Source organism: Genypterus blacodes, unplaced genomic scaffold, assembly GCF_046128005.1.
Source record: "Genypterus blacodes isolate CSIRO-AG114 ecotype Tasmania unplaced genomic scaffold, CSIRO-AGI_Gbla_v1 ptg000067l_1, whole genome shotgun sequence".
Classification (NCBI taxonomy): Eukaryota; Metazoa; Chordata; class Actinopteri; order Ophidiiformes; family Ophidiidae; genus Genypterus; species Genypterus blacodes.
This window is the reverse complement of record NW_027466879.1, coordinates 6,214,413-6,239,786: the sequence shown is the minus strand read 5'-3', so window position 1 is coordinate 6,239,786 and position 25,374 is coordinate 6,214,413. Positions and strand designations below refer to the sequence as shown.

The 25,374-nt window shown below is 44.8% G+C and overlaps 1 protein-coding gene and 1 long non-coding RNA gene across 6 annotated transcripts; one reads left to right on the top strand and one right to left on the bottom strand.

The window, feature by feature from the left end:
- The first annotated feature begins 3,358 nt into the window (after positions 1-3,358).
- LOC143004465 (plakophilin-3-like) lies at positions 3,359-25,126 on the top strand. Of its 5 annotated transcripts, none has more exons than XM_076155340.1 (15): positions 3,359-3,598; positions 3,736-3,850; positions 4,450-4,829; positions 12,043-12,134; positions 13,191-13,792; positions 14,278-14,401; positions 14,488-14,692; positions 14,905-15,064; positions 15,155-15,263; positions 15,902-16,066; positions 17,764-17,946; positions 18,035-18,188; positions 18,316-18,511; positions 18,719-18,806; positions 23,266-25,126. In XM_076155340.1, the coding sequence occupies exons 3-15, from the start codon at positions 4,625-4,627 to the stop codon at positions 23,305-23,307; spliced, it is 2,325 nt and encodes a 774-aa protein (XP_076011455.1). In that variant the 5' UTR covers positions 3,359-3,598; positions 3,736-3,850; positions 4,450-4,624; the 3' UTR covers positions 23,308-25,126. The 5 variants fall into 5 exon arrangements, with proteins under 5 accessions (XP_076011455.1, XP_076011454.1, XP_076011453.1 ...); XM_076155339.1 differs by having other exon boundaries at positions 3,359-3,659; XM_076155338.1 differs by having other exon boundaries at positions 3,359-3,850.
- On the bottom strand, positions 21,000-22,686 carry LOC143004466 (uncharacterized). Its single transcript, XR_012963967.1, has 3 exons — positions 22,420-22,686; positions 22,063-22,242; positions 21,000-21,880 (listed from the first exon to the last, which is right to left on the bottom strand). It is a non-coding gene; the product is annotated as an uncharacterized LOC143004466 (long non-coding RNA).
- Positions 25,127-25,374: the final 248 nt, after the last annotated feature.

The window sequence follows — 25,374 nt, the reverse complement described above, 5'->3', positions numbered from 1 at the left end:
TTGTACTAATGGAGGCTGTAGAGAGACGATGTTTGCATTTTATTCTTTTTGTATTGTGATGTTTGTCTGGTACGTTGTCGAATGAGTCTGGACAGAAAAAAAGGTGAAAGTTTTTGTGGCAGTGCCAGAGCACGCGCCGCTGCCGCACGTGACTTCGCCGTCGACGCACGTCAGCGCCGTGACGCCCCAATGATGAGAGCGCGCGCCGCTGTCTGACAGTTTTACCGCCGATGTTGCTGCCTGCCAACATGGCGACGGAAACTCCAAACCCACTGCCACTTAAATCTGAACCTTGGTACTCTTGTAGACTTCTGTTTGCCCAAATATAAAGGGATTAAATCTTATTTTACAAATAAAGCTGGTCTCGTCGTTCTGTCAATTATCCTACACGTGAGCTCTCGTTTAGTTTTTATTTTAGTTAGTCTTATTTTTCAAAATCGCAAGAACACATTGAAAATGCCAAAGCAAATCCCTAAATTTTACATGTAAAATGCAAAACACGTTGCCATATGAATGTATTATAAATTATGTAGTGTGTTGGGAACTTCCCAGCATGCCTTGGGGCGGTGTTTAGTGTGGTGTGTTTACAGTTTTACAGTCACTGTGATTGTTTTCTTTAATTATTTAATAGTCATAGTAGTTACTGTTATTCACATGTACGTTCTCTTTAATTGTTAGTAGTAGTATTTAATGTTATTTACATTTAGATGCAGTTACGTTGTAATACAGTAGTTGGTGGCACCATCAGTGATAGTGTGTGTGTTCTGCAAAAGACTTGATGCATGCCCAGCCGACATGTGGTGACGTACAATGTGCCCAATGACTTGTGCGAAATATTAAAGATCGCTGTTCAACTTGTGATATCGCTTCTTGCGTCATGAACCTGTGACCCCCTGCATTGACGTTGGAAGCGGGTCTAAAACGGATGCATGGACCAGAGAGGTCGAACATTTTATACATGTCGAAGAGGCTGCTGATTGACCTCGTTGCCATCTCATGAGATATCCACATTGACATCTATGACTAAAGGGCCCACCATAGAACCGTCAGCTGCAAAAGAGTCATTGACCCAGCCAGCGGCCACAGTCAGTGGTTCGCCACAGACTACCACTGCTGTAAAAAATGCCTTGCAGCTACCCCAACCATCATCCTCTGAGACCAGGCAAGCAGTTGATGACCTCTATTCCAGGAGCTGTGAGGGTTTGGGGGTCACCCAGAGATGCCAGGTACGAGAGCTACTGGACCTGTTTGGTGACATTTTTGCAGCCAGGGATGAGGACTGTACCCACATCAACCTGGTTCAGCACCACATCAACACTGGCGAGGCACACCCCATCCGTCTCCGGCCTACCATTCACTAAACAAGCGATGGCTGAGGAAAAGATCGAGGAGATGGCAGCGGCCTGACAAAAAAAAAAGATGGCACCTGGCGCTTCTCTTGCATTACAAACCTGTGGCTCGCCGCAATAATAAATCGCCGCCTGCCTACGTTCCTGATTTTCTCTTGATTGTTTTCAGTCTCCACAGCTTTGGCTTGAATTATGAAATAGGATAAAGAAAAAAAGAAACGATAGATTTTCATTTGTACCCGTTTCTGTTTTATTTCTGTTAAATTCATAGAATTTATCTGTTTTAGTTTCAGTTGAGGTTTGGATTGAGGTTAAATGCTTCTGTTCCAAGTTAACTCTCAGTTTTAGTTACCCGTGCAGTTCTATGTTTCTGCCACCAGAGGGAAGTATAGTAGGAGACATTTTTTATTTATCAGAACATGAAAACAAAAACAGAATTGAAGCGCACAGTCAGCAGACAGTTTAAGAACACTCTGTTATGTTAAGCCTGTCATATTTTAAATCACCACTTCGATGCTGCTGTGTTCAACTCACCAAACTTAACTAATACTTTTTTTAATCTGGAGTCAAACAAGAGAGAGGAGACCCACAGGTATGATCGAAGTGTGGCCTTGGCAGTATTCCATAATGTCCTGAGCCTGGCTGATGTCCAGGCGTGCACACACACACACACACACTCACACACACAAACACACACACACACACACGCCCACCAGGGCAGCAGACAGAGGGCATTCTGTCTCTCCTGACCTGCCTCTGGCTCTTTATAGCTGTGGACAATGGAATCCAGATGAGCTTCAACAATACATGTGTTGGTCGGAATGCCTTTGAAGTCACACACACCCTAGATACAGATGGCGCACGTATACATTAGCAAAGTGTTTAAACGTCCCTGCACTGCTACCTGTTAAGTCTGGTATTGATTTTAAAATTAATTTATTGGTGTATACACTTACATGTTCCAGTAGAAAGTGTGTAGTACTGTAGTGTTACGACTACTTTTATAAGTTTGTTTCTCTAAATATATGAGGTAAAGGTAGTGAAACATTTACAACAGCTGCCAGATGTGCACTTAAGTCATTTTAGTTGGGGGGCCTCACTCCGCTTTGACCCCCCCACACCCCGTCCTCGCGTCTCTCTGCCAGCGCTCGTGATTTATAGCAGAGAGCATCAGCGAGCTCCTCCTCTACATACCAACATCTACCAAATGAAAACCATGTCTGCTCCACCAGCAGAGAGAAGATAGAAGCTTTGCTCCGTTAGAAAGGTGCCTGGCAACTTCTGCTATAATCAGTAATCAATAATGGTATCCTGCTGCTGAGTGTTGCCCCGAGATCTGTCAGACCCCCTAACCTCATCCTCCTCCTCATCATCAGTGCCCGTACGCTGATGAGTCTCTACCGTCCCTTTGTGCTGTCTGGTTCTGTTTTCTGTGAGTGAGACACAAAGACTAAAAGGACATTTGAATAGAAATTAATCTATGAAATGAATTGATTTGAATTCAGGGAAAAGGTAGATAAAGTCATGTAAGTGAATAATATAAATGTGTGTGTGTTGTCTAATGTGAGTAAAATGCAGATCCACACCCTCCTCACACACGCTGACTTCATGTTTCTTCCTCCCTGAGCCTCTCTGTGCCTGACATGTTGCTGATCCTGAGACTTCCCGTCGGGATTTCTCGTATTCTCTCTACTGATGAGGTTATTTCCACATTCCAGAGCACTTAAACAACCATGACATGAGCCGGGAAAACCTATTACCCAATGCTGCGCTCCCTCCCATACGACATGGTCCTGTTTGTAAAAGAAGATTGAGTTGTTTTTGAGCCAGTTTACTGTTTACATACTGTGTAATCATCTCTCACACTCACATACACACACTGAAGCTCACTGCGTCGTACTTACAAGTATTGTAAACATCTTGCATCACACTTTCTCATCATAAGACAACATCCCTGCTTTCTGATATCGATCTGATATTGAGGTTGTGGCGTTCCAAGCAGGTCAGAGAACTCGAGTCAGACCCAGAACATAGAGCCTTTCCTCGGCTGCAGGGAAACGTCTTCGGAGGAGCTGGAGAACGTGGCAACAGAGAGGAGAGAATCATCTGGACCACATACTCAGCCGGCATGACCCCAACGTACAGCGGATGGACAGGGGATCCATCGATCAGTCAAGCCTACAGAAGATTTCAACCGATCAAGAGGATTTTAAACATTTTGGTGCAACTACTGGAGAAGATTACTTTTGGTGAGCTTCTCAGCAGGATCATCAATCAACCAATCACTCAATCAATAACACAATTCAACAGGTATTTGCCAGTAGATGACAAACATCTAGGAGTTATTTGTTCAGATTTCTTCACTGGCTTTTGAAATATTACCCAGAAAGATCCTGGATCTGGATCCCCACCAGACTGGACTGGGTTCAAGGCTCAACCTGCTGACTCCAGTAATCCTGCTGAAGACAAACACTGATTAAAACACCACGTCCTTGGCTGAGGTACCGAACAGACGACGACCTTGGTGCTCCTTTAGCGCTTTTCAATTTTTCAGGACAAATATGACAATATGTGTGTGTGTGTGTGAGAGAGAGAGTGAGTTAGTGAGGGAGAAAGAGACTTTGTACAATTTTTCAAGGGTGAATGTGAACAGAAGAGGGCTCTGTGCGCGTGTGTGTGTGTGTGTGTGTGTGGGGGACACTTCTTTCTCAGGCGTTTTCTAAGGTGAATGTGAGTCTGTATATGTGGGTGTGTGAGAGAGAAAGAGAATCAGTGTATGTGTGTGTGTACACTTTTTCTAACGTGAGCATGAGTAGAGAATTAATGTGGTCATGCGAGAGTTAAGTGGGCACACGTCTCTCAAAAAGAGGGAGAGTGAAAGAGAGAGAGAGAGAGAGAGAGAGCGAGCATGTCAGTGAGTGTTATCGTGTATCTGTTCGTAGCCCTTTCCTCTCTTTCTTCATGTATTTGCAGTTCTTTCTCTTCATGTATCTGCAGTATTTGTCATGTGTGTGTACATTTGCGGGCACGTCTCCACTAAACACTCGAGTATTTCACTAAAACTTCCTCTCCGGTCCACACTGCTCATCGTGGATGGTAGTTCGCAGTCAGCAGGTTGATGGTCGCAGCCCCGCAGGTCCCGCCTCCATCCCGCCCGCTCAGCCCCATTTCGCAAACAAACATCCACCGGACGGACGGACCGCTCCTCGCTCGTCTCGCCGGACGATCGGACGCATTTGTGGGCTCTTCCCCGTCTCTTCCGCCCCTCTGTGACCATGAGCGTAGCGGTAGTGGAGGGCTGCTTTCTGTCCGCCCTGCAACCCAACACCTCCTGCACCGCCTATGTTGTCCCCTCGGACGGTCCGTCTCCGGACCCGGTTGCCAAGGCTCGGCGGGTCCGGGAGCAGGTCCGGATGCGGCTTGCCGAGAAGAAGTCCGCCTCCATGCCCCGGCTGGACGACGCCGTGTGCGGATCAACAGGTGAGAGGCTAACGGCTCTGAGGCGGCGCTGCTGGGGGATAAAGTTATTTTATAAACCCCTCATCAATCACTAACTCAGAAATAAGAAAGGTGCCGGTTAAAATCCATAATGATATCCCAGAAACAAACACTTTTTACTAAATTGTAATGCATGCTGCTTTTACACTGCCTGCATATTTCTTGTTGTACTGAGCTCATTCTAGCAGTCAGCATCACATTTAATACATTGTTTTTTCAAGGGAGACCAGCTGTAAAATTGCTGAAACATTCACAGTGAAGATTGATTGATAGATTTAACAGGAACTGGGACTGAGAACAAAACTGAAGCAAAAGCTCTACACAAATTTTTATTTCCTAACTTCTCCTCAAATCTGTGGTTACAAAATGTGTCCTTCAGGCGTTTTGTGCTTTCATGGTTGTGTAAATGTGAGCTTTATTGGTGAAGTTCTGCTGGCTTCTAGCAGCCTGATCCAGGGCAGATCAGACCTCCAGCTCTATTTACCGCTCTGTCTCTCTGCTCATGAGGCCTGTGAAGCTCTATTTCTGGGTGTGGGGAGCGTGATGCTCTGATAAAGGCATTATGGACCCGCCTCCACCAGGGGGCCCCAGCTTTTATGCCGACATGTCATCCTTTTTCTTCTGACAGTAAGGACAATAGCTACCCCCTGTCCTATGCCCTCTATTTGCCGTGCTACAATGCCACTCAGAGGACAGTCCAGGTCATGGTCTTAATCTTGGTGAACCTGGACGTCCCCTCAATCATCTATTTTGAGTTTATTTTGTTTCTGTTCACAGCGATCATTCATATTGTAGACCCATCAGTACCAGGTCCACTTTAGTGCTTCAGTGGTTAAGTGTTGTGTTTGATCACCTGTGGAGCCATAAGTCTAATTCCTTTGCTCTTACTGTGTGGAGCTGCTGGGCGAATAAACTCGCCTGGATGACTTTACAGCCCATAAAGCAAAGACTACATGTATAATGATTCTTCACGGTTCTTTGCACACTGCACCTGTAAAGAGGCCATTTCACTCAGACACACTGAACACATCGTATAGCACCAATATCATTCTCTTCATTCCGTTTTGACGCAGATGATTTAAAGTGATTCCATCTATAATTATATATATTACATTGAAGTGTGTCTGTGTGTGTGTGGGCCAAAAAAACAAATTACAGACTGAACTGTGGGTTTGGTCAACCAGCCATGAAACGTTTCTCATCTTCTGGTGGCTTTTGAACAGTTCATTTAGGGACACAAAGGTCACTAACGACTTTATACTGATTTTGTGATATTGGTGTCTCCATGTTGTCACTTTCTATTCGCTGCGTACGTTTTAGTTTCTCCGTGTTGTGGTTTTAGACGTGTTGGTTGAGATCCGCTCGCCTGCTTGCCACTTATTTACCGAGCAGCTCATTAAACATTAACCTCCATTTAGCAGCAGGTATCAACTCTAGAGTTTGGCCTCTGTGAAATCAGCTGTGTGTGTGTGTGTGTGTGTGTGTGTGTGGTAACTGTACGCCTTTTTACCATAGAGGGTCTTTCTCTGGCTTTTGCTCCAGAGATAGAGGTCACGCTAGTTGACCTGGCTGAAATCCATTTACCCAAAATCCCTTGAGTAACTCCTCCTGCATGGACATGTCAGGAGCTTACAAAAGAATTCCCAAATCTTCAAGGAATTTCTTTTGTTCCTACCTAGGTTGAGTCAGCTCTGTCCGAGTGCCCAGTTGACGATGTTTCCCATCACATTACGCCCACAGGCCAGGAATAGAACTCATGTTTCCTCACTGGAACCAGCGTAACCCCGATAACAGTTTTCACACATCATTCACGGCCCAGTGATTCAGCCAGGGAGGTGTTGCACGGTGGTGTTATAGCTGACTGCGCGGGTCTCGGCACTGCAGCGGCATACAGCCCAGGGCTCATTACTGCGGATTAGTTCACCCTCGTGTTCACCAGGACCGATGTGAGAGGATTCCACTGCCAAATATGTCATGCGTTTGCACCACAATATGAGTCAAACTTTTGTCGGATGATTGCCCACACACTCCTGGGTTTAGACCCTGCATACACAATCAGGAGTTCAACGGTTGTTTGCATTTGCATTCCAGTTATTTTAGTGTAGTTTGTTTAATTGTACTAGGGTTTGTCCTCTGCTTCATGGTCTCAGAGCAGAGCAGGTGTGGAGGTGATGGTGGTGTTGTTGCTGCTGCATGTGGCTGTTTATGTAGAAACGCATTTTTGACACGGATGTTTTGGTTGAAATGCATGAAAAGCATTCTGAAATTATTACTTAATGTCTTTTGGTTTCATTGTGTGTCATTAAAATGTAAATGGGAGGCAGCGTGTGAGTGTCTACATGTGTGCGTGTGTATTTGTGTGTGTTGGCCAGGGGGCTGCGTGTTTTGAAACACACCTTCCGACCAATCATCAGATGCATGATGTGAGTCACTTAAGGACACTGTAGCTGAGTTTGGAGTCTGACATCCTGCAAACTTCCGTCCGTTTCCCCAAGAAAACAACACATCTGTCTTAAAGATGCTTACTCTTACAGAATGAGGCTTAACAAGGTCAACAAATTAACATTACATGTATTTAGCTTGTGTGTGTTGCTGGTGATTGTTGTGTGTGAATCAGCCTGTGTGCGGTGTGTGTGTGTGTGTGTGTCGGGGGGACGGGGGGTGTTTTCACAGCCTGTTTCTGGGGTCCTGTTTTTAGAAATTTCATGTTGGAACTCCATCAGACGTTGCCATGTGATACGTCAGAGTCTTAGCTACATGGGAGTTTTTCATGATAACAATAAGAAGATTTAATTAATACATAATTATGCCTAGAAATACAGCCAATTTGAAGAATGAGCCACACCCACTCAAGTTTGCCGTCCAACTATAGCAAAAGCATAAGGATTATCAAAAAACAAAGTTGTACGTTTTGTCCAGCTCGGTTCAGACATTCTTTGTGTTAACTTTCGGGACTGTTGACCCAAAATTGTAGGACGAGATACAGGAGAAAACTGTGAAGTGCAAAAGGGCGTGGCTTACAAGGATAGATTCAGAAACAACCAAGGGTTCCAGGGAAAGATGAAAAGTAAAATGTAAAAGTGATAATTGTAGCACCACTTGCTCTGCTTGAATGGTACCAGCCTTGAGTGAGTTCTTCCCTGGATGAGGTCCAACCTGCCCACCGTGTTAAATGGGAAACAGTGACATTTTGAGTTATCCTGTTAGTGGACCAACAGAAGCAGAACATCCTCGTTGGAGGTAAAAAATGTTATTGAGTCACAGCCAAGAGCTCCTCATGGTTTCTGTCTGGCATGCTCTGTTTTACTATAGTAGCTTGGGAGGTTCAGACGATCAGCAGCTCCTGACACAACACATCTGTCTCACCAGCTGCCGGTCAGCGACCCCACATTCATCTTTTCAAAGAAAAAGAGTCTAAATCCTCCTCTACATCCAGAGAGGACGGAGGAGGCCTAATAGAAAGAACAGCACGTTACTCCGAACTAGCAGGGAGTCAAAGCCAGAGAGCTGAGTGTCGACCAAACATCTTTTATTAATAATGGGAAAATTGCAATCACACGCACTTTAACCTTTATATTTCCAGGAAAGGTCCCATTGATCTCAATAACCTCTTTTTCAAGGGAATCATGAGTAGCAGAAAGGAGACACAGATTAATGAGACAAAGAGTCAAATATTCCTCAAATGTCCTATACTTCCAAAATTCAAACTAGGTTAACAAAACCAATGCAACGTGATCCATGACGGACACGGTGATGCCAGGGTGGACTTGTAATGTTGAACCCATGTTGTGAGGAAAGCGTAATGCATCATGTGTGCAGTTTAACAGCTCGCTGACTGTCTTGTGTCTGGAACATTCCTTTCCAATCAGCTCTTCTGAGCCCGTTATCAGAGGCCTGTCTATTTTCGTCTGTCTGACAGGCAGTAGGGTTGGACCTGCTTTCACACTGACTTTCTGCCGTTTCTCGCAGGAACTTGAAGGACAAACATCTCGCAAATAAAGACTTGGCCAGGTTCTTCGTCACAGGGTTGTGAAGATTTTCTGGTGGGGACTCCAGGCGGGTGTTACACTCGTAATGTTCCCAGAATTACAGAGCAGTACGTGAGCGCTCTGCTGCAGTAGGATCTCTGCCTCACACACACAACCTTTCCTTCAGCACCACCCTCAGGATAAACATTACTCACCCATAGAGCAGCAGAAGTATTTTTCCATCCATCCATACGTTTGTATTATTCGGTGTTGTGAAGACTTTCGGCTCTATATAAGTCTTTTATTTGCACCTGTTCTCATTATCTGGATATGGAGATCAGGCTTGTATGTATGTGCGGTCAAACTCTTGTCGTTGGCCGCCACTCTTGGCATTCATTCTCATTTACATTAAGTGTCTTGGCGATCATTTTTATTTCCTTGCAGACGTCTAACATCCATCTTCTTGACTCTTAGCCAGCAGCCACACACCACTGTGAATGCTGATCATAACCACACAATGTCAAGCTTTAATTAGGGCCGTTTCAGCCAAACGACCTCTAAAAAGAAACAGCTTGAATGATTAGATCTGTCTCACGATCTGTGCCTAAGTAGATGTAAACAGGCACTCGAAAACATTGCTTATGGGTAGAAAATGGCAATTGAGCATCTAGCCGTAAACATCGCCGTTGCCCGTCCTTCCTCCTTCCTTCACGGACGACCATCATCCATTCATTCAATGACCAATAACTCTCCACATACTGTATGTACGTGTAAGGACAGTTATTAGTTGTGGTGATTTATGTATGAAGTCGGGTGTAGGTATGTGGCTGCAAGTATACATTATGGAAGAACGATTGTAGCCAGTAGAGGAGTTTGGGACACCGATGGCCAGTAAAGGGTTAAGACGTGGTGCAGTGAAGGCCTGGCTGGAAGCTCTCACCAAATGACGGCTCCTGGTTACAAAGCTGTAACTCACATGTCACTGAGATGCTTCTTGTTATGCAATCAGAAGCCAGAAGGAAAACATTCTCATCTTTGAAAATGAACTTAAGTACAGTCATAAAACGCTGAGGGTGGAGCTGATTGAAAACATGCTTATCCCTCACACACCAGTAACTACTTCCATCCTTTGGCTTCCTCGTGGTATGTGAGCTTACGTTTTTCTGCATAACTGCTTTATTCTGCGTTTAACTGTTGTTACTGAATTTATATCTAAATTTGTCTTAATTCTACACCAATCTGACATATACAGACTTTGTGGTGTGATTGCAGGCCTTCTATGGTAAACGCGACTTCAGAGCAGTTTTCACAGCAGAGATCAAAGTTCTCTATATTTGCTGGCCCATATCGAGACAAGAATGCCCCTCGACTGACCTTTAAGGAGTCAAATGCACTAAATCCACCTCTGGATTTACTCATACCTCTTTCCCTTCAATGGTGAATCACAGCTGAATCTCCTCTTCGAAGAACCAATCTGCGTTTCCGCCATCGTCATGGCGACGTTCCTCTGGCAACTCATAATTCAGTCCAGCTTTTATTTTGCGTCGTCCAGCTCTGCGTTTGTCCCTCTGTAGCCTTTGAGCTTGTTTAATATTTGTGCCATTGGTGACAGCAGCTTGCTCCACCTCAAGTAAAATTTCCTTGTTTATCTTTGCTTTGCCACTGAAAGTCTTACAGTATCTGGTCTCTTGTGGCTTCACCGTGCTGCCAGGGGTGCCTTGTTATTCTTCACAGACCACTGCTGCATTTCTTTTAGTTTCCATACTCGTGTGTGAAAACACTGGCAACAACTGGCATCTCCTGGTCCCTGACTTGATGGTTCCATTTGTTCCAGACCAGAAAGTTGTTGCTGTTGTTGTTGTTGTTGTTGTTGTTGAAGCCCTGCCCACACAAGGAGTGAGTGAAGGCTGTGCTGCAGACACGGACCTGGATAAGTGCATGAAAATAAGTGAAAATAACTCATCATTTCCAGTGAAATTGCTGTTTAGAGGCATGTGTAACACTATGACATGCTGCTCCCTCGTGGCACTGCTGTTTTATGTTATGAAGCTGCTTCTGGGCCAAGATGCAAGCTGGCTACAAGTTTTTTTTTACCAATGATGGGTTGGAGACTGGACTCTCTCTATTGAGGCAGCTGTGACATTGTGTGGTGGGTGTTGTGTGTTGTGTGTTGTGTTGTTGTTGGAGCTCCCCTCCAGCAGAGAGAATTGTGTGACATCCAGCCAACTATGATGTTTTGGTAGTTTGGGCTCTGGGGGGTTTTGTCTTTATTGTTTCTGCTACCGGTACTAATGAAGAAGAATTGTTTGTTGATGTCTACCTTAACCCTGTGTGACCACATAGACAGTTGGGGGTCGTGTTTACTGCCTCATGACAGGGATATCATGTTTAAGTATGAACTACCCTATAGAAGCTGATGAGACGACTTCATGCTTTAAAGCAAGTCTCTGGCTCTGCAGTGAGTTGACATGATTTGTTATATGCTTCCTCGCATGTGCTCCAAACTGTACCACTTTCCTGTAGTGGTTGTGTTAAGCATACATACCTCCCATGACCTTTGACCTGGTGATGCTCGCATTCAGGCACGCTGCCCAGTTTCCCTTCCAGCAGCCTCTCCTCCCACCTTCCTTCCATCCTGCTGGACTTGATGGTGTGTTTTTTTTCTCCAGCCCCGTTTATTTCAGTCAGTCTCCCCCAGCGCTCCCCCCGCCCCTTCCTGCCAACTGATAACAGCTCACTTCTTTATGTTATGATGTATTTGTGCTCTTATTCAGAGGGAGTTCATTGGAATCCAGCATGCACTGATTAAGATTGCACCAGATGTTGGAATGTTTATGTCTGCTGGTAGAATGACGCCTGTAAATCTATGTGAATCTTCAGCAACCAGCGACACTTCAACTATGGCTGCAAAATACCAATTATCACTAGAGTACGGTTTAGTACCTTCAAGAGATACTGAGATTGCAAAAAAAATTGGGATTTTTGAGGACATTATGTCTAAATTCAATGTTTTTCTGAAAGTTGGAGCGTTTTTATCAATATTTTGCGTTCACGTATCAGGTCCACAATTGTCCCATAGTCTGTAGAATGGACCTTTTGAAAGATCAGTCTGAAATTTTATCCGTTCTGATAAGATTAAAACTTAAATGCTTTCTGCAGTTCTTATTTGCCATTTTCCAGTTTGTCTCTGAAAGTGTAACGCTGTCCTGTCTGTCTTCTTCTCTTAGACTACTACAGCCTGAGTGGAGTGAGGAGCACTGCCCGCATCCATGGCTTCAGCTCCAGATCCATGATACACACACCCAGCCGCATCATGGCCGTGAGTGCCGCCTGCTTTTACTATTGCAAACAAACAGTACAGCTTCCGGCGCAGAGAAGGCGTGGTCAGCTTAGATGTTAGCAACGCTGATATTAAACATGCACTTTAGAACTTAAAAGTAACACAATCGCTGTTTTGCTATTGTATCTTTACTTCAGACAGATGTTTAGAGGTTGGACAGTATGATGTAAAGTTTGATGCATGTCAGATGTGATGAATGCCTGGTGGTGACTGTATTGTGATGACATGAGTAAAAAAAACTACAGGTGCAAAAGTGTAGTTATGCTGTATGAGTAACGTCCTGGTCTATCGGTGTCTGTGTCAGAGTGCAAGGAAGTCGTCTGCGCGCACTGCTGCCAAAACTCAGAACAATGGAATTGCACCCAAAAAGACCAAACAGTATAAACAGGAAGTGGTTGGTCTGATGCCATTAACTGGCCAGGCGCTTTGTGTCAGCTTCCTGTATTACAGTTGATTTTCAGTGAGAGGAAGAAGCAGGGGCTGCTGAATGTGGAATTTCCAACACTATAACTGTACGGAACGGTGCGACTGCAACTGTTCCACCAAACAGTGTGGGTGGGCCACTGTGCCAGATAGAACGTGCCAGTTGGGGCAGATTGCATCACACAACCGCGTTTGCTCATACTCTCGCCTCTATGAAATCAAGCTAATATCTTAAACTGCATTTGCCTCACAAGTGTCAGTGATAAATACAAATTGCATAAGTTATCATTAAGTTGATGAATCGGTTCATTGGTGGTGGTTTTGAACTGATCTTTAGTCTGTTCTATCAGAGCTGGCAGAGTAACAGAGTCTCTCAGAATGTGGAGCACTAGACCAGAGAATTGGACGACCCAGACACAGAAGTCCAAGGCGTGGCTCTCACTGCTTTTTGCCGGTGTATCACGGCCGCGCCTCATACAGTAATGCATCAGTACTGTTACACCTATGTGCTTATTAATGTCCGGGGAAGATTTACGAATGAGCTGAAATGATCACACACGTCACTGCTTCTTCTTCTGTGTCTGCTGCTCCCTTCGCTGACACATCCTACAGGTGGCCACGGCCCCCCTGCACTCATCTGGTTTCTCCACTCGCTCTGCCGTGGAAACCAGTTCCAGAGTGAGCCACTCAGGAGGCAGTCTGGTCCACGGCGCCTATCAGGACACCCAATCACACATCAGAAACAGACGCTCTAAGTCGCTGTGCCACGCGGACCAGGAGGTGTTTCCTCTGTCTGTGTCGGTTCCCCTGGGTAACGCTGCATACGCGGTCACTCCCCCCGCCCCCGGCACCTTAAGGCGCAGTCTCAGTGGGACGCTGGCCCAGGGAAGAGGGTACTGGCAGGACGAGGAGCCGCCACAACAGCAGACCTATCGGGGCCCTTCGCACCGCACCATCAGCCGCATTGCTAACCGGCAGCAACAGCACTACCAGCAGAGCTCTATGTTCAACCAGGACGGCTGGACCGGCGCTGGAAGGGCCGCCGCCACGGCCGGGGACAACTGGGGGATGCAGTGGCAGCAGCACGTGTCCAGGTCCAACCAGTACCAGGCCCCTCTGCACCGAGCCGCCTCCCTGCGCAGTGTGAAGAGTGTCGGGAAGGGAGTGGACGTGGGGGACGGGGCGTCCATACACAGCGGTGATCCACTGGGCGGGTGAGAGGTCGTTCACTACTTTACTGCTGTGTTCTGTCCAACCGCTGCAGTTTGACTTTCAGAGCCAAAACTCAAAATGTTTTTGTCAGATTTTGGGTCTACCAGCAGTTTTCAAATCAGTCAAAGGTCAAGGTCAAAGTTGCACATACATTTCTCATCCATGTTGCTTAGAACCAAAACTTGCCTCATGTTCGTGAGGCAGAGCAAAGAGGTGAAAGGTTTGATCAAATAATTGTAAAACTCAATGAAACAGCTACTGTGTAACATCTGGATGTGATCACTGTCTACATACAGGTTAACTGTGTGTGTGTGTGTGTGTGTGTGTGTGTGTGTGTGTGTGTGTGTGTGTGTGTGTGTGTGTGTGTGTGTGTGTGTGTGTGTGTGTGTGTGTGTGTGTGTGTGTGTGTGTGTGTGTGTGTGTGTGTGTGTGTGTGTGTGTGTGTGTGTGTGTGTGTGTGTGTGTGTGTGTGTGTGTGTGTGTGTAGGATGCATGGTCTGGACATGCCCACAGCTGTTAGATATCTCTGTGAGACAGACTCAGCCATGCAGATTCTGGGAGCTGCATATATACAACACCAGTGCTACCATAGCAACGATGCCAAAACCCAGGTACCACATCTACATTTTGTTATTGTTTAGCTAAATACAACTAATTTATTCATTTATTTGCCTTTTTTTATGGTCGTTTCCTGCAGGTCCGCGTTCTTCACGGTGTTCCGGCTCTGGTTCAGCTTTTCTCCTGCGACAACCAGGAAGTGCAGCGCTTTGCCACAGGCGCCACGCGGAATCTCATCTACGAGAGCTCAGAGAACAAAGTGGCGCTCATCGATGCCGGCGGAGTCGCGCAACTCATCAGCGTCCTCAACATACCTGATGAGGACCTTCGCAAGAACATCACAGGTGACGTGGCTGAACGTTATTCTTGCTTCCTCGGAAATGAATGTCTTTCTTTTTTTTTTGACCATTGTGATCTACAGGTCATAGTAACTTTATATCAAATTATCTTAACTATAGCTTCAGATTCTGTTACAGTTCCAGTTTGTTGAGCAATGCACTTGCTTTTCAACACATAAGTGCACAGAATGAAAACGTGACAGCTGAGTTGTGTGCAGGCGTCCTGTGGAATCTGTCGTCCAGAGACAACCTGAAGGAGAAGCTGTCCAGAGAGGCTTTACCAGATCTGACAGAGAAGGTCCTGATCCCCCTGTGCACCACCATCCCCCTCAACCCATCTGAGAAAGACATCTTCTACAACACCACAGGCTGCCTCAGGTAACGCTACAGTCACACACACACGTGCAAAACCTGTGGAACCAAGTAACTACAGCTAAAGTGTGTGAATGTGTGTTTGTACCTATGTAGGAACTTGAGCTCAGTAAACGAGAGGACAAGGCAGAAGATGAGGGAGACTCCAGGTCTGGTGGACGCTCTGGTGTCCTACATTCAACATGTGGACATTCCAGATGACAAGGTGAGGCAGTAGCTCAGTGGGTAGAGCTTCAGCTTGGGAACCAAAGGGTTGCCGGTTCGAGTCCCTGCCGAGGTGCCCCTGAGCAAGGCACCGAACCCTCAATTGCTCCCCCCCTCTGCGAAGGGTGGTAATGTAATGTAAGTCGCTTTGGATAATCGGAGTGTAATGTAATGTAATGTATGGTTACTTTCAGGCTGATCTGACTGACGTCTTCACATTGCCCATACAGGCCACGCCCACTTTCTACTATTTGGAATTATTTCCAAAACACCTCCTCCTACAACTTGTGTGTCATTGTCACAAACATTTAAAGTTGTCGACGTGAGCTCACTAGTCACCACCAAATGTGTTGAGTTAAAGCTGCTGCTCCCTCTATGCATATTACTTCCAATGCTGACATCATGGCATGAATGTTCATCAGGGGAATCCCCACAATGGGCACTAAAGTGTATTGTTGGTTTCTCGGGAGAGTTGAGATGGAACTTTCCGACTCCTGAGCACAATGGATGGCAGCCATTATCTGCCATTGGTACCTTTCAGAATAAATCTTTATACTCCCTGTTATACAAAGAGTTCATCCTGACCTTCCTCCCTGTATCCCGACACTTCTCTTTCCTTCCTTCCTTCCTGGTGTTTAGGGTTTGGAGAATTCATTGTGTGTCCTGAGGAATCTGTCCTACCAGTTGTACTCGGAGCTTCCTCTCTCAGTGCGCCACCGTCTGGAGGGACCAACCAGGGCCTCCGCCTCCAGGCAGAGCGAACCCATCGGCTGCTTCGCTCTGAACTCCAAACACACCAAGGAGGTAAACTCAGTCTCATTGGATTGTTACCTGCTTTGTGCTTTTATCACTCAATATGTTGAGAATGTTGAGAATGTTAATTAACTGATTTACATGAAACATGATATGATACAGGGAAGAATACATTCAATTTCCATACTGGTCTGCCTGATGGTGGCGCTGCAGTATCCACTTTTCTCAATGCATCATGAAATGATTACAAGACAGGATATCGGGTCAAAGTGTCACATGCATGTTTCTTTGGGTGCTTCTAGGCAAATGTCAAAAACCTTTATGTCAAGCATGTCTGTGTCATCCTCTCAGGTATCACAGAATGAGGTAATATGAGGCAGATGAAAACCCAACACTTGGCCTCGGCTCCACAGGGAGGATCAGTTTCCAGTCCGACACACAAAAGCCTCAGATCACATGAACAGCAGACAGTGATGGCTAGCAGAGCTTAAGTGTCACTCATCACTGTTACATGTGTTCACAAACAGTTCTATCGCGGGTAGAAAAGCATTCGTTTGACCTCTTTCACGTGTTACACAACCAAATAAACTTTGGGAACTTCCAGCTAGCGTGAGACGGGAGAGCAGTGGGGTAATATATGTGGCAATATGTCGAGATCTGTCCGTTCATCCATGTCTCAATACCTGCTGGTCACAATGAAACTGAAGCGTTTCCTGAGGATGACGTCGCCTGATTATTTTGATGACCCAGTGACATAGAGGCGGTGCTTTGTATGAAGGGGAAATACCATGAATACCAGCATGCTGATTAGCTGTTGCATTATTTACATTTTCATGGGGTCATTTAACTTTTATCCAAAGGGACGCACATATTTTGAGACAGAGACGCAAGATTGCCTTAGAGATTCACAGTGTCCTAATTATCCCTTTCATTTTGACTGGGAGCTTCAGAAACGAAACCAGTCTGCTGGGAAAACACACAAGCTGACACTGTTGTGCTCGGAGCGTTTAAGATGAGGCACAAACTATGTTGTAAGAGAGATTAGGTTCGAAATAACAAACGTATCCTTTAAGGAAGTCTGGCTCACAATTCTGAAGCATTTTCTTTGTTATTCCACAGTGATGAGTTGTAATTGCCCGTGCAATGCTGCAACACTCCCTAATGTGGGAAAAACTGGTTTGGGAAGTTTCTCCTCTATCCGTATTTTGTCCAGATGATCTGGTCGCATGGGGCTACAGGGGGAGAGAACACAAAGGATGAACTGTGATGTATCAAACATTTGCAAAGGGTCAGATGGGCAAACGACCACGCTCTCACACACACACACACACACACACACACACACACACACACACACACACACACACACTCACCTGTCCTCAGCCCGGATCACAAATTCCCATGGACTGTTACACACAAACCTGCATACCTGGACACCACACACAGTCTTTGTGAGACCTTTGTCTGACTTTGTGTTTCAAGTTGTCCTCACCTACTTCAAATACAAAAAAGCCAGTTTGCACTTCACATCCTGTCCAACGTCACATGATTCATGATTATTATGAGAAAAGCTGACTAACAATGGTGAAAAGGTCAGATGAGGTCATCCCAAACACGCAGGCAAAGCAGGAAAATGGATAGAAAGTTCAGGATGCATATGACATAGCAAAACCTTATCAGTATCTTCTTCTGTGTTTGTGCCGCCATCATCGTTCCTTCATCTTTTCCTTCATTCTGCTCTACAACAGCAGCACAACCAGCATCTTTCCGTCCTGTCTGAAGTGTCCCGCCAGCCCAGGGGCTCCGAGTGGTTATGGCATCCAAACGTGGTGGCGCTGTACAAGGTCGTTCTGCAGAACAGCCTAAGTACCTCCACCAGCCGCGAAGCCGCCATAGGAGCTCTGCAAAATGTCACCGCAGGAGACGCCAGAGTAAGAACTCGCCATCACCATTGTCATGAACAACAACACATGTGGCCCATGTGTGAGATGTTGGCTGAACTCTCTGTCCTCTGTGCAGTGGGCCTCAGTGCTGAGCGGTGTGGTGCTGGAGCAGGAGAGGATGCTGCCCGTCCTGCTGGAACAACTGGACACCAACTGTGACATGGTGCTGAAACCTTTGACTGGCCTGCTGAGGAACCTGTCCAGACACTGTAGGAACAAGGACCACTTGGGTGAGATGCAAGCAAACGTGCTAACTTGGCTAAATTGCATTGAGTCATTTATTCACTAACCACATGTGGTAATAAAGATTTTACCTGTAACATTACTGAAATTCCAAATATCCTCATCTTCTGTCAGCCAAGAACATGGTGAACGTGCTGGTGACCAAGCTGCCCAGCGATGGCCTCCAGAAGGCCCCGTCCAGCGAGGTGGTGGTCAACATCTGCGGCGCCCTCAACCACCTCGTCTCCAGCAGTTCCTTGGCAGCCCGTGACATCTCTTACTTCAATGGTTTGCCCAAATTAGTGGGCATCAAATCCTCCCACGACAGCAGGTGCGTCTGAACTGTCCTTGGCTGTGAGCTTTGTTTCATGTTTATGTTGTCACTGTGGAGCTTCTTCCTGTTCTCACCGTTCCACAGTCTGAAACTGTAATGTGAAGTTAATTGTTTGGTCATTACGGAGTGCTTACCATTGGTTTATCTGGCATTTCCTGCTTATCAGTCTGTGTCATAACTGTCCGCCGATCTGTTTTGGTTCAGTGCCGGGGCCGTTAAAGCTGCCAGAGCCGCCTCCACCGTCCTCTGCAACATGTTTCATTACACCAAACTGCACAAAGACTACAAACTGGTGAGCTACAACAAATATGACCAGCTGCGTTCATTCATGATCATTTGACTTTTTGGTGATTGCCAGTCATTTTTGTCCCAGCTAGGTCCTGTCATTGGCTATCTTTGCCAATTGTTAGGTTTGGTCTGTAGGTCTTTGATTAGACCTTATCGATTAATGCTGTTATTTCTTCTGCAGCGCAAAGATAGAAGTTATGCTCACTACAATAAAAGCCAAACGTATCTTTATGTTGAGGAACTTTAAGAGGCTTTCTGATGTGTTTAGCACAAAGATCCATTCAAAGACCTACAGACCTGCTACGTAAACTCCAAATATCTCCAAAACAATGTTAGTGAATTCAGATGTACATGTTAAACCTGAAAATAAGATTTATGTAAAATCGCTGTCGCTGTCCATCCATGTGGTTGCATTTGTCCAATCTGAGCTTAAGTCTTAATCCTGGTAAATATCTGGAATCTCTTATCTTCTGTTCAATTAGCACAATGTTCTGTTGCTGCTGCCTCTTCCAGGAAGTCACTTGACCCATCTGAACTTGAGTTGGACTGAATGAAATAAGACCAGAATCATCTGGCACGTCTACAGGGTTCAACTTAAGGACTTCTTAATGGCTGTGGATAAATAGTTTAACGTGATTTGTTTGGTCTTGGAAGTGTTTTATCAGCTGTTTCTAACTGGAAATAAGCCATTATAAAGCAATCAGTTCTTTGACATTTTGACAGTTTAAGCAGTAGTTCAGATGTAGTTGTAAGTATTGAAATGTATCCTAGGTCTTTAATCGCTTTACCTTCAAGAGACTGAAGGAATTCCCCCTCGCTGCCTAAGTGTGGCGAGCTGCTCACTACTCAAACAAAGAGATGCTGTTAAGTCTTGGTGCTCTACAGTTGTGGATCAGTGCAGCATGAACTGAGCTGAATCGGTTTATACTTATTGTTTTATTTATTCTAAATGATTTTCTACGTTTTTATTTGATTTTGTAATTTAGGTTATGTGACACAAACATATTTAAATTGGTTTCTCCTCTGGAAATCTTTCCTTGTAAACGTCAGCAGTCCAGTCATGAGCAGGGGAGACTGTAAACACTGTGATCAAGGCTGCTAGCATAAACCGCTACTCCCCTGCTTCACCCACAAGGCTTTGATTCTAACAACAATCAATGATTCCTGGGATGAGGTCAGTTTGGTCCAGGCTGTGACAGAAATGTGGGCACAAGCTGTGGCACAAGAGTGTGTGTGTGTGTCTCTGTGTGTGTGTGTGTGTGTTTTGTTCAGCAACAGTTGGTAAATTTAATGGCAAAGTTAATGGAAAAGCTAGGTTGTTTTGGAAATGGGCTGCACAGTGAAGTTAGTAGTTTCACTATCACGAATCCCCAGAAGATGAAGATGAGATCGAATGAGATGCAAAGTGTAACAAAATAGCAAATATCATTAAAAAGTATACAAGAAATTGAAGAACTTCATTGTGACTATTGGGGTAAGAAGCTAAATAGTCACAGATGGAGGACAGTAAAGCTTAACTGTTTGCATCCAGATTGTGTATCGTGGCTTTATGGGGCCTTAAATTGAATGATGTGGCACAAGTCATTAACCCTTAGGAATGACGGCTGCTTAGTATTCTGGGGAGGTTTGTGGTGGGAACAGTAGAGTTTGGAAAATCTCACAGCGACAGAAACAAAGGCGCAGTGGCAGCGCTTGCTCAGGCACGGTGGGCGGAGTTGCAGACCAGGGCGCTCAGGGTTTCCTGTCAGGGACAGGGGGGTTCTCTTGATTTCTGTCCCCCCTCTCTATGGAACCAGCTGAAAGCCACACACGACAAAGTTTTGCAGACGGAATCATCGCCATGGTGAGCGGACCTGGGCTGAACTTGACTGTCCACAGGCCAGAGGACAAAGAAACCCATGAATCTGTAGCTCCTGCTGCTCGTGGGGTTCAACCTCAGGGGTTTGTTTCTCATATTTGTCGGCAACAAAACTTCTAAGTTCATGTAGAGGAGCTTTCAGAGGATTTAACATGTGTTCATGGATACAGGTCCATAGTTGTACAGGACCAACTATGGGATATCTTTGGACCTTGCAAGTGAAAGCCAGCAAAGGTTGCCCGGTTTGCTGGCGTTCTTCCAAACAGAACCCCAAAGGAATTACATTGTAAAAGTCAATGAATTGGCCAAACTGTACAAATGAGAACATAAACAACTCACTTTTTATTTTATTTGTACAGAAATCCACACAGACATACAGAACTCCTCAACAAAAAATATCAATTTTATTTATTTTTAATACCTTTATTAAAACAGAATGGTCTTTATTAAATTATGTGTTTCTTTGCTAGGTAGATGTATATTATAAGCAGAATCTTGTGTTGTGATTATCGTAGAAATAAAGGGCGATCGTCTTTCAGGCTCGTGAGAACTAAACAGATGTTGTTTGAGCAATAATGGAGTTATTTGTGCTGATAAACGCCTTTGTCAGCCTCAGCAGATAACACGGTGTTCTGTTTATGCAGTGGGGCTGTAAAAACGAACGAATCCCCCTCAAAAGCGAAGATGCGCCTGCTTACACGGCGGGCTGCGTCGCTGGGTGTGAGACTTGCTCTGCATGGAGATGAGCGTGCGTGGGGGGGTTTGGCAGAGATCATGCGTCCACCTTTGTCTCCACCAGATGGTTTTCTGCTTTGTGTCTGCGCACGTCCGTTTGTTGTCCCATTTAACCTCCCACTCCTTTGCCCTTCCTCCCTTCTTCCCTCTGTTCTTTCACCTCATGAGCCTGGGACCTTGCAGCCTCTGTCTTACTTTGGAAAAAAATGAAACAGGAAATGAAAATATTCTGTGAGTCTGTCGCCAGTGGCGTTTGTATTCATTAGAACGAGACCCATCTGTTCTCTTCTGGAGTGTCATCACGCTCAATAACATTTAATTCCTTTAATGACGCATTTTAAATCTTCTCTCCATTATTGTCAACACTTTCCACACTTTGGTTGGATTTGTGGGGTTCCACGTTGACTTTGAATGATGACTCTCAGACAGGAGGAATGCAGAGAATCTTGGCCCAGAGATTCTTGGTTTGTCTCATTTAAAGTCATCTGGGACAAATGGGAGCAAAGTTTGGTTTAGGCAGCAGCTGAACACAGACAGCAGACAAAGACGGTGTGTGTGTGTGTGTGTGTGTGTGTGTGTGTGTGTGTGTGTGTGTGTGTGTGTGTGTGTGTGTGTGTGTGTGTGTGTGTGTGTGTGTGTGTGTGTGTGTTGGACCTCCTGTGTTCACCTGCTTCCGCCTGTTGTTCTGATTTTTGGCAGGATAACTCCAAACCTTCCTAACCAATTTTGTTGGAGCTTTGGATGTGAGGTTGGGGTCACAGCCCAGGAAGGAGGAGACGTTAGATTTGTGGTGTTGATCCAAATATCCGAAACCAAATATTTTCGCAAATATCTTCAAAAGTAAAATCTAAATGGAAAACATTAGACATATTTGTGGAGAGGGTGCAGCTTGATCTGGATCCACAACTTCTGCAACTAATAACAAATAAAGTGATGAAGTCTATGCAACATTCTACATCTAAGTTATTTTCTTAATAATCTCTGAACTTGATAACTTTGCTTCACTGGATTCCATTCCACTGACCTTGCCTGTCATCAGCCGCGATCAGAGACACCTGTTGATTATCACTCACACCTGTGGTCCATCATCACTCCAGCCACATAAAGCTGCTCCTCTTCCTCAGCGCTCAAGCTTGTTGGGGATGTTTTCAAGTCAATTCTGCCACATTGTTGTTCACAGTGGTTGATTACTAATTTCTTACCTGAGCTCTGTTACATCTTTGTTTGTTCTCCATCCTAAAGCACAGCAGCGTTTTTAAACAAACTGGTCTCTCAAGAAAAATTCAGCAAAATTACAGGGGTCTCAAACTCCGACAAGCTCTCGATATAAAAACGTGATGCTCGCATGGTCTCTAAGCCAAACACATCTGGTTTATAAGTTATGATGTAATCCTCTTCTGATCTGTATCGAAGCAGGAAGTCACTCTCTCGCTTACGTAAGTTGCTCAGCTGTTGGATCTGGAGAACGCTGACTTGACCAAAACTTTGGGGGGAAGATTGCAGCAGTACAGCGATGAGAGTATAATTTTGTAAATGACGTAATGTAGACGTAAATTACAAGAAGGATTTTGTGAGTACACAAAGAGTTTATAGCGGTTAGTAATTTGGCAAAACTTGTTTGCTGGAAGACGGGTGAGCTGCTGTGGAACATTTAGGATGAAGAACACACTGATGTAATACAGCTTAGGTTAGTGACTCATCACTACGCCAAGTGTTCCCAGTGAGCTACACACTAGCACAGCCTTCTCGTTGCTAGTTTTCAGGCTAAACTGATGCCGACACAGAACAAACACTGAAGAAAAAAAGTCAAAATGAACATCATCACCGTCGCCTGGTTTGATTCGTTTGTATCGTTTCTCGTGTCTTTCAGAAAGGATTTTGCAGACGAGACTTCACAGACATCACCATCTAGGCAGCGGCACGCTGAACACTGGAGGAAGAAGAAGAACAACAGAATGACGTCACGAGCCAATGATCTAACAGCAGCAGCAAGATGGACCAGAGCTAAAAGAACGATGGACTTTAGTTTCTCAGATGGATGTGTGTTTGATTTGGCCTGAAATGATGTGATACCTGGAATGGTGACACACACACACTCACACACACACACACTGGACTTTATCCCCCCAAAGTGTTGTGTGTGTGTTTGTGTGTGTGTGTAGATAAGTATTGACTGATAAAGGCTTTTGAAGGTTGACACTGGTGAGATATCGGCAAACATCAGTCCTCCCATGTTAAAGTCGCCCTGTCATTTGCTACAAAATTACTGGAAGCACTCTGTGATTTTCTCCTTGTTTTTGTAAATATGTAAAGCGCTTTATAATAATCTTAAACCGTAATGAGACACTAATGAGGATATTAATATTACTGGTGCATATTTTTATGTCTGATCATCATATCAACTTGTTGTTTTGATGATGTGAAGTGTATAGAAGAGACGATCTGCCAAAGGCCTCACACACAAAAACATTGTCAGTTTATACACACTCAGTCGACTACACGCCTGTGCTGCGATTAAAGGCAAAAACGCGATGAAGCTGCATACATGACGGAAAACAATAGGATTCTGCTGATATCTGAGACTTTTATCATCACAGCATGAAATCTAGCTTTGCCAGAGAGGCAGCAAATTCCAATTAAGATGTTTTCGTGCCTCAATCGATTCACAACCATATAATCTTTAGTTTGTAACCATTTCAGTCACAATTTGAAGGAAACAACTTCATTGCCTTAATCGCAGTATAATCAAAGTGCATGTAAATTGAATAAGCTCGAAGCGCTACAACCGTCTCCGCTGTGTTTTTCTTTTGTGCCACCAGGGTGCAGTATAACGACGGGAGCTTCAGGGTTAAGAGATTTTGAGGGTTACATTTGTAATATTTAGAGAAACAAAGTTTACATGTTAGCAGAATAAGTAGCACACGACTTACTCTTTCCGTTACTCTTTATTTTGTCTTCTTGTTTTCGTGGCTGAGCGCTCCGTCCTGCAGTTCTGATTGGCTGTGATATGTGTTGAATGACTGCTTTAGGCTTCTGTAACCAACCATTGGCTGTAGCTGCTGATCAGAGGAAGGTATGCAGCTCCTGACTCAGTAGGTTTTAGGTCTTTAGGAAGCTGAAGACGTAAACATTATTGTTGCTCAGAGTTTTCCTAACAGCAAGACTCGAACAGAGACTTTCTTCTCTCGCTCTCCGTCTTCATTGCTCATTGTTCTCTTTGTCAGGAAGTCCACTCCCTAGCCAGAGTTGCAGCAGCAGCCCTAAAGCTATCCTTAACAACCTGTAATAATTACGAGTTTGAGATATGACCCAGATTAATTTGAGACTCACATCGATTAAACCATCTTTGTATTAGTTTCAATGCACATTATTGCAAGAAAGCTTAGCCGAGTTCACAAACATCAGCAGATATTAACATTCTAGTGTTTCACGTTTGATAGATTAGTTTGGAGCTTCACACAGGAGCATCACAGAATATCATGAATCTTAGGAAATTTACATCCAAACTAAATCGCTGACATTTCTCTGTAATTTGGAACATTTTGTAGATGATTGTGGTTCTCTTACAGTTACAGATACGTTTAGTTTCTATTGGGAACTTTTCTCTTTGCGCTGTTAGAGGAATAACAACATGGATCCACCAGGGTCCTTTAAAACACCTACAGATCTGGAAGAGAGCCACAAACATCACTTTAAGTGCAGCAGAGACATAATAAAATCAAAGCTTCTCACATGGAGTGTTTGTCTGTTTTTTTATGAAGAAATATGATCTCACATCAGGGAGTGAACGCATCAGGAATCCGGTGGTTCACATTCACGACTGAAATAACTGCAGCGAACGTTATCAACAGAAATGTGTGTTAATGGTGCTCACTTATTAACTACAAACCAACACTGGGACTGTATATTATAAAACACGCTGACATGAGTGTTAAACAGAATTTCCAAAAATAGCAGCAGTAGGATAAAGAAAATATGG